This window comes from Epinephelus lanceolatus, chromosome 7 (genome assembly GCF_041903045.1).
Source record: "Epinephelus lanceolatus isolate andai-2023 chromosome 7, ASM4190304v1, whole genome shotgun sequence".
NCBI classification, from domain to species: domain Eukaryota; kingdom Metazoa; phylum Chordata; class Actinopteri; order Perciformes; family Serranidae; genus Epinephelus; species Epinephelus lanceolatus.
The window spans coordinates 30,289,102-30,306,353 of NC_135740.1; the positions used below are offsets into that span (position 1 = coordinate 30,289,102).

Consider the following 17,252-nt stretch of genomic DNA (forward strand, 5'->3'; position numbering starts at 1 on the left):
ATAAATCATAAAAAAATATGGAATAAAATATGGAATAAAATCAAGTTTTAAGAAGGATACAATAAAACAATATAGCAGTACAGTTTAGAGAAATGAAACAGTGGATTTGTGCACCGTTTATTACAGGAACTACTTATTAGGTTATTATAGTTAAATAAAACTAAACCTAAAAGTAAAGGTAGGTGTCAAAGAACATTTTAGTTAACTGCTTTAAAAATAACTAGACTTCAGAAAAAAAGGGGAACAAAGGGGAATGATACTGTACTTACATAACTAACTAAAATATATTTAGTTTAGTTTAGTTTCACATACATTTGCAGAAAATGCAGGAAAGATACTTCCCCTATTAAATAACAATAATCATACATAAAAAGGAAAAAGATAAAAGCAATTGAATAGGAGATCGAGACTAAGACGTATTGCAAAATTGTTAAAGATGTACAGTCTACAACAATAACAACAAAAACACAAACAAATTACAAGTGAATCACCAAGGTGTTAAGATTCTTTGCAAATTAGAGTCCTTTAAAGATGTTTTTTTAAATAACAATAATTTGGATGATGATTGTAGAGATGGAAGATGGTTGTTCAATGAATATTAATTAAGAGAAGTCAATTTGGTAGATAAAGGACTTTTAAAAAGTTCTAAAATATATATAAATATACAGGAAATGGTTTTAGTTTTACTCTTTGTCAGTCAAATGTGTCAACACAACACACCAGGAAACATTGGTGCTTATGAGACTGGGATGTCCACATGACTGAGTCAACTGCCTTCACAAAAGGTTGTGCTTGAATTGTAATGCCTGCCCATAATATAATAAAAAGAAAACTAATACTGAAACCAAAACTAAAAACAGTGTAAACAATAAAACAAAACTGAAACGAGATTCCACTCTGGAAACTGACCGAAACTAAACTGACCTGAAAACAGAAAATAACAATACAAAACAATGCACAGCTGCTTATCACAGAAATCTTTCTTTGAGTAAAGTTTTTATTTTATCTATTTTACTTTGAAGGCAGCCGCCCATCATTTCCGGTTCCGCCCCCCGTGTTTGTGTGTGACTTGACGCAGCTGTTTCACTGACAGCGCATCAAAAGACTGAACACGAGCTGCCGGCAGCCGCACCAGTACGCCAACACGGAGACACCCAGTCCTCCCACAGCCTGCAGCCAGACTCCACAGCTGGAGGAGCCCGATGTGTTTATAACCAGGAACAACAAAGTTAAAGCTTCACATGACTTCTGAGTTTGAACGATGATCTCCGGCTGAGTTATTGTGAGGTGGGTCCTGCATGACGCGGCTGAACCGCCGCACTGACGGTGCGACGACAGCGCTGCTATTACTGCGGGCTGTGAGGTGCTTTCCTCGGGATCAAACAGGGTGGTGACGCCACGTACGACGATACACGACACAAGCAAACAAAAGCTTCGTGTGGGGGTGCAGCCGAGAGGTGAAGTTAAACACAATGTGAAACCAGCGATGATCAACTTGGTGGAAAGTTGGGAGCGACGGCGCATCAAAGGAAGCACTCAGAAAAAGTGATGTTACTGGAGCACGCGACGGCAACTTCAGTTTAACGCCAGCGTTAGTGACGTGTAAATCATCTCTGGCATACTAACTTAGTAATATTATGTGCGAAGTGGCCATGGAGGAGCAGGAGAGGGAGATTTCGGACATGGACCCGCAGGAGTCCTCCACCGTGGTGGCGGAGAACGGAGTCATGCTGGTGGTCAATCACAGCCGGATCCGGGCTCCCTTCAGTGTCGTGCTGGCCACCGTGCTCTACCTTGCAGAGTTCATCGCCGCCGCTGTGCTCTGCAGCATGTACCACAAGACCGACGATACCATCTGGATGAGCTTCACCATCACCTTCATGCTGCTGCCCGCCGTGCTCATCCAGCTGGCCCTGACGTTCATCCACAGAGACCTGGGCCGGGACCGGCCTCTGGTCCTGTTCCTGCACCTGCTGCTGCTGGGCCCTGTCATTAGGTAGGTCAGGGTCAGCTGATTCACTACAGACCAAGATACTTTGCGTCACGAAAATACTTGAAAGTGTTTATCTAACCTTTCAGCCTGTTGTACGTGTGATTTGTAGTAAATCGCCTAAAACATTTACACACACAAAACACCAATAAGTTTGTTTAAAAGCCCTGAAAAGTCATTTTATTACAGAAAAGTATGGATTTTTTTCTCAAGAAATACTCATTAGTCATACCCTTACAGTAAGAGCTGCAAAGATAGGTATATTAATGTAATAGTCAGTAACTATTTTGATAATCGATTAATCATTGTAGTCATTTTAAATGCAGAAATGCCAAACGTTTATTGGTTCCAGCCTCTTAAGTTGTCTTTGACATAAATGATAGTAAACTGGATATATTTGGCTTTTGACCCGGTTGGTCTGACACAACAAGACATTTGAGGAAGAATTCCCACTATTTTCTGACATGTTAGACACACAACAATTAACTGGCAGATTGACAGTTAATAAAAGCACTCTTCACTGCAGGCCCATATCTTATTGTTGTATTTCTAGCTGGCCGTCCATCTTACTGGACATCCATTTTCCATTTGCAGTGCAGTTAAATTGAAGGGATACAAATTGACAATCTCTGTTAAGTGCATAGAAGCAGTGCAAGCATCTTTGAGAGCCAACATGATGCTGCAGCAGCACATAACTCATGTTGGATGCTGACCAGAGCTGAAAAATGATCAGATCAGATGATTAGTAGAATAACACAAAATGAATCTGCAGCTATTTTTAATAATAAAATAGTTGTTTCTGTAATTTTTCAAACAATAATGGGGAACAAAATGTTAAATATTCTCTGATTCCAGCCTCTTAAATAACAGGATTTGCTGCTTGTCTTCATCATATGTAATTGTCATCAGAATATTTTGGGTTTTGACATTTGGTCGAATCGAACAAGACATTTGAAAACATCAACTCAAGGTCTGCAAAGTTGTGATGGCCATTTTTGGGGCCCAAGCAAGAAGGTATCAGGGCTTAACTGTCCCTGGCTATGAAACTGTGAGGAACGTGTTGTTTTTGTAGAGATTATGATTTTTTTTTCAGGCATGTAAACACATTTTTAAGGGGCAAGGGATGCTTCAAGGGATTGGGCCTGGGTGTGGCCAGTGGGCTCTACAGTGCCCCCAAATGCAGGCCAAGGTTGGCACAAGAGTTCCTCTGATGGTCACAAAATTTGAGTGGATCATTTCTCTCATCTTGAAAAGCATATGAAAATTTTTGGAAATTTTATCACCCTGACAGGAAGTCAGCCATCTTGGATTTTGGGCATTTATTCTCATCATGAAGAGAGTAATCTGCCAGTTCTCTTAATACATTGTTTTGTGTTCAACATGTCAGAAAATAGTGGAAATTCTTCATGACGTCCCCCGGTTATGTCAGTTGTCAGTTGTTTTGAAAGTAAAAACTTTCATATACTATATGTTATGACAATTTTTAGAAATTCTTCTCCCCCTTGACAGGACAGGAAGTCAGCCATCTTGGATTTCATTTGTTAATTTTCATTTAATAAACATGTTTGAGGACTTTCAGATGATGCAACAAACAACATATAAATTGTGTGTGTAGTGTTTGACAGTGGCAAAAAAAGCACGGCTGTGTCAACTGCTGTCCTGCCAGCAACATTCAGTGTGCACAAATTTGCAAGTGCCCATTCATCGCTGCTTGCAGCTTTAATTTAACTTTATTAAATGATCCGTCAGTAACGAAAATAATTGTTAGCTGCAGCGCTAATGCCAACTTTCCATCAGTATCAATTTGTTGCAGTTAATCAACTCAATCTTTTCAACCACATAATTTGGTTTGACGGACTGTGGCAGCATCCTGATTTTTACACTGAATGAGAAACATAGATTTGGCACCCATGTCCTGAATCACACTCCAGATGGAAAGCCCGTCCAGTCTGTAGAACAGACTGGACTGAGCAGATCGACGTCCCACACCGTCATAAGTGTTGAACAGAGACACAAATGGATCTGAAGTCTTCCTCAGTGTGCGTGGTGACAGTTCAACCTCCCGCAGTCTAGACTCTAAAAACCAGTCTGTCAAATGACTCCGCAGAGCTGGCACCCGCCCTGGCAACACATCCGTCACATTTATGGCTCGTACGCCCCTCAGTTGTATGACCTCATCTCAGGGTAATGGCACCCTTAAGCCTTCCTTGCTGCAGACCAGTCAGACCGTTGATCAGGCCTCCTGATTCAGGAGGAGAGAGTTATCGGACCTGCAGTGATTATTGGATTAGTCAAGCGACAGAAAATGAGCTGGGAACCATTTTGATCATCAAAAAATAATTTAAGTTATGTATTTTATGCTTGTCTTTGTCATACATGTTAAGAAACGCAATAGCTTTGGATTTTTGTTCAGATACATTCATAATAAAATAATCCGTAGTGGCAGCGCTGTTGTAGATATTGACAGGAAGTCCTCTTGAAATAATGCAGCTTGATTTATTCTTGGAAATCAAAGCAGTGGAAATGTTTTTTAAAAAAAATGTGTGCTATTTGTAACATGGTTGCAGAGGGAGTCGACGTGTTTAAATACAGTCACTTTGCACTTCAGTGTCAGTTGATCTCAGCTGAGGGACCTGTTTGGCGAACCGTGACTCATGCAGTAAGATGTAGGCGGGGACTTTAGCTCTCTGAAATTCAAATCTACACTTGATACTGCCTCTCTTTCTTCTTGAACTTTGATATGTCAACAGTGAGCCCTGAGGTGCCACTGAATTTACAGTACTATATGAGTTAATTGAAGGGTGTGTTGTTTTTATAGGGCAAGAAATACAACCTTGTCTTCAGCTCTGTGCAGGTTTGCGTGCCACAGGAAGAGAGCTTTGCAGGAGAAAGTGTTGCTAAAAGGCATGTAAATGATTTGATTTGTGGCTCAGCCTTCAGAGAACTCTAAAATATAACAAGATATTCAAAACAGTTTGCAGATATAAGAGAAAAATTTAGATAAAGAGATGTTTAAATAAAGATCTATGAGAGCTGCAGAAGAATCAGCCTTTGCAGTGTCATTCAGAAGACAGGAAATAGTCTTATCTTCAATGCTTAGCTCACAGTTTTGATTTGAGTGCAGCCATAGTTTAACGTAGCGCATCAAAACAGATAGAGCACATACTTCCTGTTTTACCAGTTGTGATCATTTTGAGACATGCTTCACAAAGCAGGACAATGTAGCACTTATAAATGTGGAGTATAGCAGACCGGACTTTATTTAAATGCAGCAGTGCTCCATGCAGATTTGCAGTTCCCACAATTAACTGGCCCAAGGTCAGGCAGATGTCTGTAATTATTAACACACTGGAGATAAAGCCACTCATGACATTGAAGAAGACAGGCAGACCACCTGCAGCTGCACGGTCTATTTCTATCTGCAGGCAGAGTGTTAGCGAGGCAACACTTTTAGTCAGTCAACTTGCCGAGGCCTGTAGCTCAGAAGTGTTGTTTGGAGAATGCGTCGGTTACGTCACATTTTGGCAGTGAGAAACTTGCAGAGCAACAGCAGAGCTTCTGGGTTTGTTGATGATAGTCTGAATTTAATGTATGATGTGTGACTACACTTTCAAGAAGTTCAGCTCTGGAGGTGTGGTGTCAGAAAGAAGTGAACTTACCGGACCTCTGTAGCTCCTCATCTCTGCTTTCAGCTGACGCCTCAAGGCTACACTAGATACTTGCAGCATAGCACACCCAAATCTCCTTAATAACTGTCGGCATTCAGGCTGTGGGTAGTTTAGGCTCTAGGTTTTGACAAAGAAGAAGAATGTGTTGAATAAAACGGAGGATATCTCTCAGGAGATATCTCAGGAGTCGACAGTCACGCTAAAAGCTACTTATGCACAGTGAAGTTCAGAGCTAATAAAGCTTGCTAGAATGCTCAGTGACAGTTTTAACATGTTGATGTTTGGTAGATCATTTTAGTTAAGCATGTTAGCATGCTAACATTTGCACCAGAGACAAAGCACAACTGAATCTAAAGGGAATGTCATTAACACTTATTTGGTCATAAGCCAAAGTACTGGCCAAATGTACATTTGATCTATTGACGGTGCTAGAGATAGTCGGTGATTTGAGGGGGGACAAGAGGGGGGACACTATCTGCCTTGTTAGCAAAATGATCAAAATGCATCCCCCATTTGTTAACCTGCCATCGTTCTCCATTTGCCATGTCCAGACTCAGACCTATGACCAATAAGTTGTTGAGAAATATTAAATTTCAACAGAGCACTTCTGTTGTAACTGGTGGAGCATTTGTAGCGCTGGTTTATGGGACACACAGACCACTCTCACATGATGTTACTAGCCAATTAGCCAATTATTAGACAATCAAATCAAGGGCATCTAGATGTCAGGTCCCCCTTTTGAAAATGAATAAACACCTACTAGCGAGAGGAAAAGTGCAGAATCACCACAGTGAGTAGGATTCATCTTCTAGAGGCCATTAAGGTCCGGCAGAATTTCATGACAGTCCATCCAATAGATGTTTTTATACATCAGCCCAGACTGAGACAGAGCCAAGCTGCTATCATGGATAAGAACTATTCAAGATCTTCCATCTGAAAAAAGTTAGCTGCTAAAATCAAAGCAGCTGTTACCTGCCAGCCACACACACTTCTTTATGATCCTGTTCACGTCTTTCCTCCACCCAAGAATGCTTCGCTTATACCAAGGATTTAAAACAGCCGCATCTATGAAGCAGCTTTTAAAGGGACAGTTCACCCCAAATCAAAACCACATATTTTCACTCTTACCTGTTGTGCTGTTTATCAGTCTAGATTGTTGGAGATATAGATATCTGCCTTCTCTGGAATATAATGAAATCTTGAAACATCTACTGCACGTTTATCCATCCTGTGTCCTTCGTCCTTAGTTGCTCTTCCTGAGTATTTTGGGGAGAGTTTTTCCTTATCTGCTGTGAGGGCCCAAGAACAGAAGTTGCCGTGTGTTGTAAAGCCCTCTGAGGCAAGTTGTTATTTGTGATATTGGGCTATATAAACAAAATTGAATTGAACTGGGTGGCACTCAGCTTCCTGTGGTACACGACTGGTAGGTCTAGTTTGGTAAAAAGAAAATAGGTCCCACATGAAACTGCTCACAAGTGCTGGATTATCTTAATTAACCGGGCTATGATTTCTGGAAAGAGACATTGCTGTTGAATTTTTCAAATGTACTTTTACGAGTTCCATTTAGTTTCATTACACTGGAGAGAAGACAGACATTGTTACGACACTCAGTAGCTCACACCAATCTAGATTGATAAATAGCACTACAGGTAAGAGGAAAAATATGTGTTTTTAATTTTGAGGTTAACTGTCCCTTTAATATCAGAATGAGCCTGCATCTCTAATGTGAGTTTTGTGAATGTTTTTGGCTGTTATCAAATGTCACACTGAGCTGTGACGTCTCTGATGCTTTTAATGCTGCCAGAAAACAAATTGTAGTGTTGCAATTACAGAACATTTCCTTCTGTTCTGTTCTGCACTCTATTCTTCAGTTTTATTTCGAGCTCGTCTCATTCCATACTGTGCTACTGTAAACAATCACCTCTTGCTGCTCCCTCTTGGCTCAGATGGGAGGTTTCCTGTGTGACTCAGGGATGGTGGTGTAATTTGCTGATCTTGTGGTTGTACAGTCAAACATGCCATGTCTGTCTGAGGCAGCATTTCAGGTCACAATTTTCACACATGACTGCATGTCAACTTTTTTTTAAGAGCCTTAGTTGTTTTGGAGTTAGAGTTGCAACAATTAATCGATTCAGTGATCAGTTGTCAACCTTTAAATTAATCAACTAATTTGATGATGGATTAATCAGTTTAAATGAGAAAAAAAGTCCAAATTCTCTGATTCCAGCTTCTTAAATGTGAATATTTTCTGTGTTTCTTTACTTCTATATGACAATAAACTGAATATATTTGGGTTGTGGACAAAACACATTTTACAGACTAAACAACTAATCAATGAATCAAAAAGATAATTGACAGATTAATCAACAATGAATATAATCATTAGTTGCAGCCGTATTTGGAGTCTACTTGAAGATAATAAGACACAGGATCCTCACTGTCAGTCAATATGGCCACTTTCAGGAGGGGGTCGGGTTATTTGCAGCTTGTCCTGACTCGTCTCCTTATACGATCCCGCTCCTAAAGCAAGGACAGAAACTACATAATTACTGTCAACTTGGACCAGTCTCGGCATGTACAGCTCGTTGTTTGGTGTCTGTCTGTGTTTCAAAAGCTCCCCACCGCCTGACGAGGCCGTGTTAGTGTGAGCGTGATGAGCCTGATGAGGTAATCCCAAGTGACCAAAACAAGAGGATCTTGCTAAAGAGCTCTTGAAAGAATTTCCTGAATGCTGCGACGCCCTTTAGTCAGAGACTATCAGTATTTCAGTGTCTTGACTTCTTTCTGAAGCCAATTCCATCGTGTTCTTGTGGTAATTGTTGTTCACACACTGAAGGAAGAGATTGCATGTTTAGACTGCAAATACAGAGCAGTGGTCTGTGTGTTTCCTTTTATAAATCTATAAGTGGCTGCCTCGGAAGCAGCATATTGATTCACTTGGCTAATGCATTCATCAGGCCTGCTGGGTTTTTTTTTTCCCTCTCCCCTAAGTGAAATTCAGTCTGAATCCTAAGTGCATGCTGGCTCGAGCTCACTAACCTCACACTGCGTCCTGGGCCTTGTTGTGCTGCCAGGTTTCCAGGGAAAGGATGTCAGTAAATCAGGTTTTTGTGCCTTTGCTGTTTCTCTATCATAGACCTTGTACGCTAAAGCGGAACGACCCTCATCTGCCTGTAGCTATCAGTCTGAGAGTGAATACACTCGAAGTGTGTGTGTGCTGGTGTAGAGATAAGAGCAGCCTTCCAAATAACGACATGATTTCCCCTGCCAGCCTGTTGACGTTTGGGTCAAACACAGTTCAGGGACGAGTGTGGGAGCTTGGCACCGCGCTGCCTTTACACTGTGAGTAAAGAGTACAGTTTCCCTACACGCAGCAGCTGAAGCAACATGTCCGACCGCTGACTCCGGAGGGTCTGGACAGCAGCGCATAGTTGAACCATGGAGAAGTAGATTCAAGTCTTATGTCCAAAGTTGGATATTTTGGAGCAAAAGATAACATTCCAGCACAGTGATGTGAGATTTAGTGCAGCAGTGGGAGTCCTCACAGGGCGAGGTCTGTGTGTTAAACACAGATGTGCAGCACTCTGAGGTTCAGGTCATTTTATAGGTAATAAGAATATATAATATCTGATAATATGAAAATAAGATCTCACGAGGAAAGGAAGTATCCAAAGAACAATGTTCAATATACAAATTCACAGTATGAATGCAAATATCATTACAAATATATCCACAGTGTCACATGAATGATGTCTGGAAGCATTTTAAGGGTTTTTTTTCCATGCAGAAACAATGTATGCCAATATACCAGAAAAGCAAATATTTGTCAAAGACTTAAATACTTTCTTCAAGTCGGCAGTCTGCACAGACGGCAAGACGAGTTTATCTTTATAGCACATTTCAGCAGCAAGGCAATTCAGAGTGATCCACATAAAACTATCGAGACAAAGTACAAAAGAAACACATTATAAAAGGACGCCAGGTAAGAGCTAGAGAATAGAAAATATGACAAGTTGAAATATACTGAGACAGGTGTGTAATGTAAGAATGAATGCTACAGTGCAGTGTAAGTAAATGTAAATGAATAAATATTTACTGAGTTGCAGCATACCTGCAGTTTTCTGGGAGTTTGTTCCAGACATGTGTACATATAAACTAAACTCTGCATCTCCATGTTTGGTCCTGACTCTAAGGACACAAAGCAGACCTTTCCCAGATGACCTGACGGTTTATAATGTTGCAGAAGGTCAGGGGCCGTATTTATCAAGCGTCTTAGAGTGCCATTTTAGTCTTAAGTGCTGAGAATTTGTGAAATTTAGTCCTACTCTCAAACTTAAGAATAAAAGCTATTTATCAACCTTCTCAAGTCTAAGAATCACTCCTACTCCCCCAGATATTTAAGAGACCTCCAGAGGTGTCCTAAGTGGTTAGGAGTTGCCAGTAGAGGATGGCAGTGAGGCGAGAGAGACGTGCGCGAACGTTCCGGGAGTGGAAGGATGTCCTGGCTTTGTTTGATGACGAGCAGCTGATCAAACGGTATCGTTTGGACAAAGCGGGTATTGTTATTGTCACAGATTTAATAAGGGACGTCATCTCATCAGTAACATCACGCAGCAGAGCTTTCACAGCAGAATTAAAGGTCATCACAATGCTTCGATATCTTGCCACTGGAAAAATGCAACAGTGTATTGCTGATTATTTGGGGCCATCACAACCGTCAATTGGCAGAATTGTTATGGAAACAATAATGGCCCTTATTGCTCCTCACCTCGTCATGCGTTTCATTGACTTCCCAACTACACCGATGAGGGAGGAGATGGAGATGGGAGAGTCCCTAGAAACATCCGTCCTTCTGATAGTATCTCTTCTTCTCTCCAGTTTGGTTTTCTTTTTGGTTCCATGTTGGTTTCAGCTTGGTGGACTGTGGCTGCAGTATATAGAGCCACTCAATTAACCGCACACAAGTTAGTTGCCTAATTAATGAATTGGAAAGATAAGGAAACATTTATTTTTGATTCATTGCCAATGCATATTTTATGTTTTGTATTATTTGTAGATTATTGTCAAAATATACACTCCCATTGTCCAATTAACTATTCAGTGAGATATTTCTAAGATATTTATATATTCTTAGATAAGGGATTCCCTTCAGTGATTGGTCATTTCTATGGACTTGGAAGTGACGTCACCTAAAATTTCGTTTATGGCACACAGTACTGCCATGATTCAGCTCTGAGACCGACACTTAAGATTCAGTCCTACACTTCACTAAAAGTATGACGCTTGATAACTAACTTTTAAGTGCAGCTTTCAGCGAAGAATTTTTTTAGTCATAAGTCGACTCTTAGCAGTGCTCTTAGGAGTAATTCTAAGAAGCTTGATAAATACGGGCCCAAATATGTATTTGGTTCCTAAACCATTCAGTGCTTTAGAAACCAACAGTAGTATTTTGAAATCAGCTCTCTGGCAGACAGGAAGCCAGTGTTGTAAAGAAACCTTTTGCAGTGACAAACATGTTCTCCTCCTCATGAATAGTGTTGGTTTCACCCCTGTGGCTGAACAGTGGGAGCATTTACCTTGCAAACATTACCAGAGCCACACCCAGAGATTTTCAGTTGAGCCATTCAGGCCTCAGAGAACTGTGTTTTCTTTCTTCTGCCTGCCCTCTGCTGGTCTCCCTGTGTCGTGCTTGTGTTTGTGTAGCTGTGATTTACAAAGATAGTTCTGTTTACGTTGGAGCGCTTACATGAGATAACATTTCACAGATTAGTGCTGTGTTAATGACAAATACCTACAACCCTGAGTCCAACATACATAAAAACAGAATGCAGTGACTTGTAAGTCCTTGTCGACACACAGTGTGGAAATTAAATACTCGCCACATCAAACTTTTCTCCATTACACATTTTTCCAATGCAGCTATCCACATGAACTTTGGACCAACACAATAAAGCTACACAGAAAAAGAAGTGTAACATTTCAGTCAATAAAAATAACGTGCAATAAAGTGGAATAACACAGGACAAAAAGTATGAAACACTCACTCAAGTGTATTTAATTCTTGGTGAAGAAGCCTTTGTTTGCAATGCCAGCTTCTAGACGCTGCTGAATAAGGAAACCAATGTCTCACAGTGTTCAGATGGGATTTTGGTCCTTTCCTCCACACACACAGTCTTTAAATGTTGGTTTTTCAGGGCCTGCTGGTAAATATTGAGACAGAAATTTCACTTTAGTGTCATCAGTTCCCAAACGCTTAAAAGAAAAGGTGATGAAACACAGTGGTAAACATGCTCCTGTCACAACTTTTTGGGGACATGTTGCAGGCATCAAACAAGAATGAGCATATATTTACAAAAAATCTAAATTAAATATCTCTTATTTGTCCTGTATTCAATGAATTAGGTGTAGAAAAGGATTTGCAAATCATTGAAATCTGTTTTTAATTTACATTTTACACCAGAGGTCCAACTTTTTTCAGAATCAGGGTTGTAATTTTAAGTTCCCAGACTGAAAATAAGCCACAACAACAAATTGCTGAATATAACTCCCGATACTTTGCTTTATTCTACTCATATTTGTGCTTTCAAAGTGTTTCTTGTCCTCGCATATTCACACTATGATGTTAAAACACATCATGTAACTTAAATATAACCTTGCACTGCCCTCTGTTGGTGTGAAACCATCACTCCACTCTCACTCACACTGTCATTACATCCTCAGGTGTTTCGAGGCTCTGGTGATCTATTTCAAGGCGGGTAAAAAGGAGGAGCCATATGTCACCATCTCCAGGAAGATCAGTCTGAAGAAGGGGCAGGGGATGCCCATGGAGTGGGAAATCGGCCAGTCGGAGCGCAACCTGGCTACTCACAGGAACGCCTTCAAACGCGTCGCGGTCATCCAGGCTTTTCTGGGCTCTGCGCCTCAACTGACGCTCCAGCTGTACGCCACCATCCAGGAGAAATACTTCTTCCCGCCAAGATGTAAGAGTGATGGACGGGTCGGGGTTCATGCTACTGTTCCTCTGTATGAGTATCTGATAGTGTTGCACTCTGGAAATAATGAAATTATTTGAGGTTGGCAGCTCCTTCAGACTGTGACTCATCATCTCGATTTAATACTGAACACATAAAACTAAATGTCACTGCCAGTTTTAGTTTACATAAATGCCATTATGTGAGGAAGGAGGAATTTAAATAACCTCAAATAACCCAGTTAGTCTTATCTGTGTTTCGCTCCACTGTTATTAATGAGCCGACCGGTGTTTGTTTATTGAAGATATCAGATAAAAAGATGGAGATGTGTGCAAGCTGAACACCAGAATAAGTGTTCATCAGTGTTTATCAGTGTTTAAAGCAGTCAGGCTGCAGCCATTTTTGTCGTACCGATATATCTGATTCATGTATGCTGGGCCCCTCTGAGGTTGCTTCTGGGCCAGATGGGGCCCACAGGCCGCCAATTGAATAGGCCTGACTTATGTCTAATGCTAACATGCTAATGTTAAGCAGGTATAATGTTTGCCATGTTCATAATCTTAGTATAGCGTGTTAGCATGCTAGCATTTGCTAGGTTAGCAAGGGGTTAGCAAAAGTTGTGATGTATAAAAACAGACTTGATGGGAGAAAGTTTAACCCACGCTAACGAACATTTTGGAGACGGGAAATTGGCGACGCAGATTGTGAGGTGGAAGCCTGTAGAACTTGTTGAATATTTTTGGCACACCACTTTTGGCTTTTGTTCATAGGTAAATTTTTAGTACGCATCTTACGCACTGTTTTATAAATGAGAACCCAGGTCTGAAAAGTGAAGTCAGTTTAACGCTTGCATTATTTCCAGTGGGCAGTGGTGGCAAAAGGAAGTCCAATAGTAAAGCAATCTATGAGAAAATGACCCCACTTCTTGCTTGATTTATTATCTCAGTAAACATTCTCCTAATGACTTTATGGTCTCAGTCGCTAGGTTCATGTCATTTTCAATACAGCATGATGTTCATTTTGTAAATTATGGTCCCATGTAGAGTACAATAGACAATATATTAGGGAATGATTCAGGGTTACTTTCTGATCAACAAGTCCCTACCACAGTGTTGTCCTTGGGTTCTTAGTCAGATCCTTCCCCCACTCCTGCACAGCTCCGCCCTCTCGTCCAATTATGGTCACTTAATGGCTCCAAAAAACCAAGATGGCAACGACCAAAATGCCAAACTCAAGGTTTCACATCAAGAGTCCACAAACCAATGGTAGTTACGTCCAATACTTCTATACAGTCTATGTTGCTGGTTTTCAGTAAACACAGTACAGCTGGGGCTGGTGGGAGTGTCATTAGATTTGCAGGTATGTGAAGCATTAAAAAAAATTTAAAGTTGGACCCGATGATGCCGCTAGAGGAAGAATTAAGGGATCATCAAATTCATCCTTAGAGGGACATTAATGTCTGAATGTACTGAATTTAATAATAATACATTCAACAGTTGTGGAGATAATTTAGTCTGGTCAACCAACAGTGTTTGTACCATATGAGTGCTTTAAGCTACATGTTTGTGAGCATCAGTTATTTACCATGCCAGGGAGTTTACATAATGTATGATGATAACTTTGTGTTTATAATATGAGGAGTTCTCTGTGGTCCAGTGATGCTGTTGATATGAGTGTAACAGATGACTTGTGTTTGTTTTCAGTGGCTCTGATGATCATCACCCTGATGTCCATCACGTATGGGGCTCTCGTGTGCAGCGTCCTGGCCATCCAGATCAGATATGACGACTACAAGGTGCGTCTGCGCCCTATCGCCTACCTGGTCATGATCGTGTGGAGAGGCTTGGAGATCGCCGCCCGGATCACCGCTCTGGTCCTCTTCAGCACGGCGCTCACACACTGGGTGATCCTCGTCGGCATGGTTAACCTGCTCTTCTTCTTCTTCCTCCCCTGGGTCGAGTTCTGGGCCAAGAAAGGCTCGCTGACTGAGACTGTGGAGAAAAACTTCTCTAAGCTGGGCACCACAATTGTGCTGTGCATGTTCACGCTGCTCTACGCCTGCATCAACATCTTCTGCTGGTCGGCGGTGCAGCTGGACCTCTCCCACCGTGAGCTGATCGACAGGAAGCAGCACTGGGACCGCCTGGCCATGTACTATTGCGGTCGCTTTGTAGAGAACTTCCTCCTCATCACGCTCTGGTATTTCTTCAAGTCAGACTTCTATGAGTACGTGTGTGCGCCGCTGCTGGCTGTGCAGCTGCTGATCTGCTACAGCCTGGCCGTGCTCTTCATGCTGCTCTTCTACCAGTTCTGCCACCCCTGCAGACGCCTCTTCAAGTACAATGTGCACGACTGCCTGCACTGCGTCTGCTGCCGTTCTGGAAGTAGAGGAGCGAGAGGGAAGCCACCACCCTCGTACTCTACTGCTGCAACCATGGTGCTGATGCCAGATGAGCCAGTGCAGCTGCTGGACCCCCAGAACTCACAACCCGTCAACCTCACCAGTCAGCTGGAGGAGCGGGAGACGGCTATAGTTGAAGACATTATGGACGCAGCCTGAGAACAGCTTCATGGGGGATTAAATTAACAATCTCTCTAATGTAGAAATGCATCTCAGCCTCAAGACCTCGAGTACTAAAACACAAAAACCAGAGTGTTTTTCAGCTAGTGAGGTGTTAGAGAACAAACTTTTCCTCTTAAGTGCACTAAACTTTATTCATTCACGGTTGTGAGGGTTCAGGTTCACTCCTGACGTCTTTATCAAGGGTGATTACGTACGCTCGGGGCACAGCGAGGCCCCAGTACACCAAAGAATGTAGCATGTCGAGATATGCAGCGATGCACAAAGGCCGCCTTGAGAGAGCAGCAGTGGGCCGTGCACAGGGCTGAGCCAGGTGTGTGGGAAACGTGCCAAGAGTGTCCGAAAGACTGACCGGGACACCCCCAGTTTACTTCCTCTCAGGGTTTTCACACCATGACTGTCCCCGTTTGCACACGTTTGCATCTGCACTAAAGAGACAACGCAAAAAAAAAAACAAAAAAAAAAAAACAGCAGGAGGGTGAGAAAAGGTCAGACAGAAGATGAAATTAGCTTCCTCATACCCAACTACAGTACATAAACCTGCTGTGATGAATGCCTCTTGTTGTTCACTGTTCAGTCTGGTTGCCTCGAGAAACAGGTTTGACTTTGACAGAAAATACACAAAACATGTAAAAACATGTTGAAAAAGACTAGGGAATATCAAGTGTGTCTTTCAAACTTAAAGGGATAGTTCAGCCTTTTTTGAAGTGGGGTTGTATGGGGTACTTAACTATAGACAGTGTATTACAAACAGTAGATGTCAGACGACACATCCCCAGTGTAGAGAAGCAGGCTGCTGTGGACAGGGCAGCAACAAAATGTATTTCAGCTAGCTAAAAAAATCAATATCAGTTAAAAGTCTACACTATATTGAGAGTATTTTCACTGCTTTCCATCGTTAAAATGAAGCCATTATATTTATCTCTTCAAAGCCAGACTCCATTGAGAAAAACAGTGATTTAACATAGCTGAGCGCATGGGCTGCTGGTCTACCGCTGCCTCGAACAGTTAGTTTGCTTGTATTATTGTGTTACTTTGGTGTATATAAGGGTCAAGTTCAGATTAACCGAAGTCACACAGTAACACAAACTAACTACCTGACCGAAGCAGCAGTAGACCAGCAGCTCCCGTGTTCAGCGAGCTAAAATTACTGTTTTTGTCAACGGAGTCTGGTGGCTTTGACTAGAACATAGATGGGGAACTGAAGCCCTTAACTGCTTCCCCATCGAAAGGGGCTGTGCGACAAGAAGTTAAAGTGGTGGAAATACTCTCAATATAGCGTACACTTAACATGCTCTCACTCCAACTTCGTCACATATCGACATTTGGTCATGGACTTTCCACGTCCAGATACAAGTTGAAAGGTACCTCGGGTGCGTTGGTTGTCGATGTTCTGCCTGTTACATGCATTGTCTTCTTTCAAAATACACTTCCGTTTTCACAGGAAATTTAACGTCTCTTTCAAAATAAACACAGAACGTCGGTACAACATGCAAATTGAATTTTTTTTTGTCTTGAACTACTAACAGAACAGGGTTTGGCTTTAGAATCTTACAGGACGTGAACACTGCTCTCCTGGGTGAAGGTCGGTGTTTGTTGGCCTGACACCAACCTGTTTCTCCAAACTGGGGGCATGCCGACTGACATCTACTATAGGTTATACACTGACTATAAATAAGTACCTCATACAACCCCACTTCAAAAAGAACAAAAAATCCGAACTGTCCCTTTAAACTTCCGGCTAATGATGCATTAACCACACTGACACTGAATGAGCTTCTAATTTAACGAAGTGCTTTCACAATTTGCTTATTTTTTTTATGTTTTGTCTTGTTTTCTTGTTTGTTGGTTCAGTGCCTTGACTACTATTGTTTTACTTGAAAAATTAAATAAAATAATCTGATGTCCACACACTGGTTGTTCACCTCATTAATGCCCACTCACACCTTCCTGTCACACATACAATAAAACTTTACACATCCAATAAAAGGAATTGCGTCACGTCCAGCGGAGTAAAAATTCCTGAGCGCTGCAACAGACGC

At 41.6% G+C, this 17,252-nt stretch overlaps 1 protein-coding gene across 1 annotated transcript; it reads left to right on the top strand.

The window, feature by feature from the left end:
* Positions 1–1,074: 1,074 nt before the first annotated feature.
* Positions 1,075–17,118, top strand: xkrx (XK related X-linked). The gene is made up of 3 exons (XM_033632442.2): positions 1,075–1,996; positions 12,379–12,638; positions 14,333–17,118. The coding sequence occupies exons 1-3, from the start codon at positions 1,638–1,640 to the stop codon at positions 15,187–15,189; spliced, it is 1,476 nt and encodes a 491-aa protein (XP_033488333.1). The 5' UTR covers positions 1,075–1,637; the 3' UTR covers positions 15,190–17,118.
* The last annotated feature ends 134 nt before the right edge of the window (positions 17,119–17,252 follow it).

Excerpts from the sequence above, each read along its gene's own strand:
- xkrx (XM_033632442.2), top strand. The coding sequence starts at position 1,638 with ATGTGCGAAGTGGCCATGGAGGAGCAGGAGAGGGAGATTTCGGACATG. Across the intron at positions 1,997-12,378 it reads CTGCTGGGCCCTGTCATTAG|GTGTTTCGAGGCTCTGGTGA; the intron begins GTAGGTCAGGGT and ends TTACATCCTCAG. Across the intron at positions 12,639-14,332 it reads ATACTTCTTCCCGCCAAGAT|TGGCTCTGATGATCATCACC; the intron begins GTAAGAGTGATG and ends GTTTGTTTTCAG.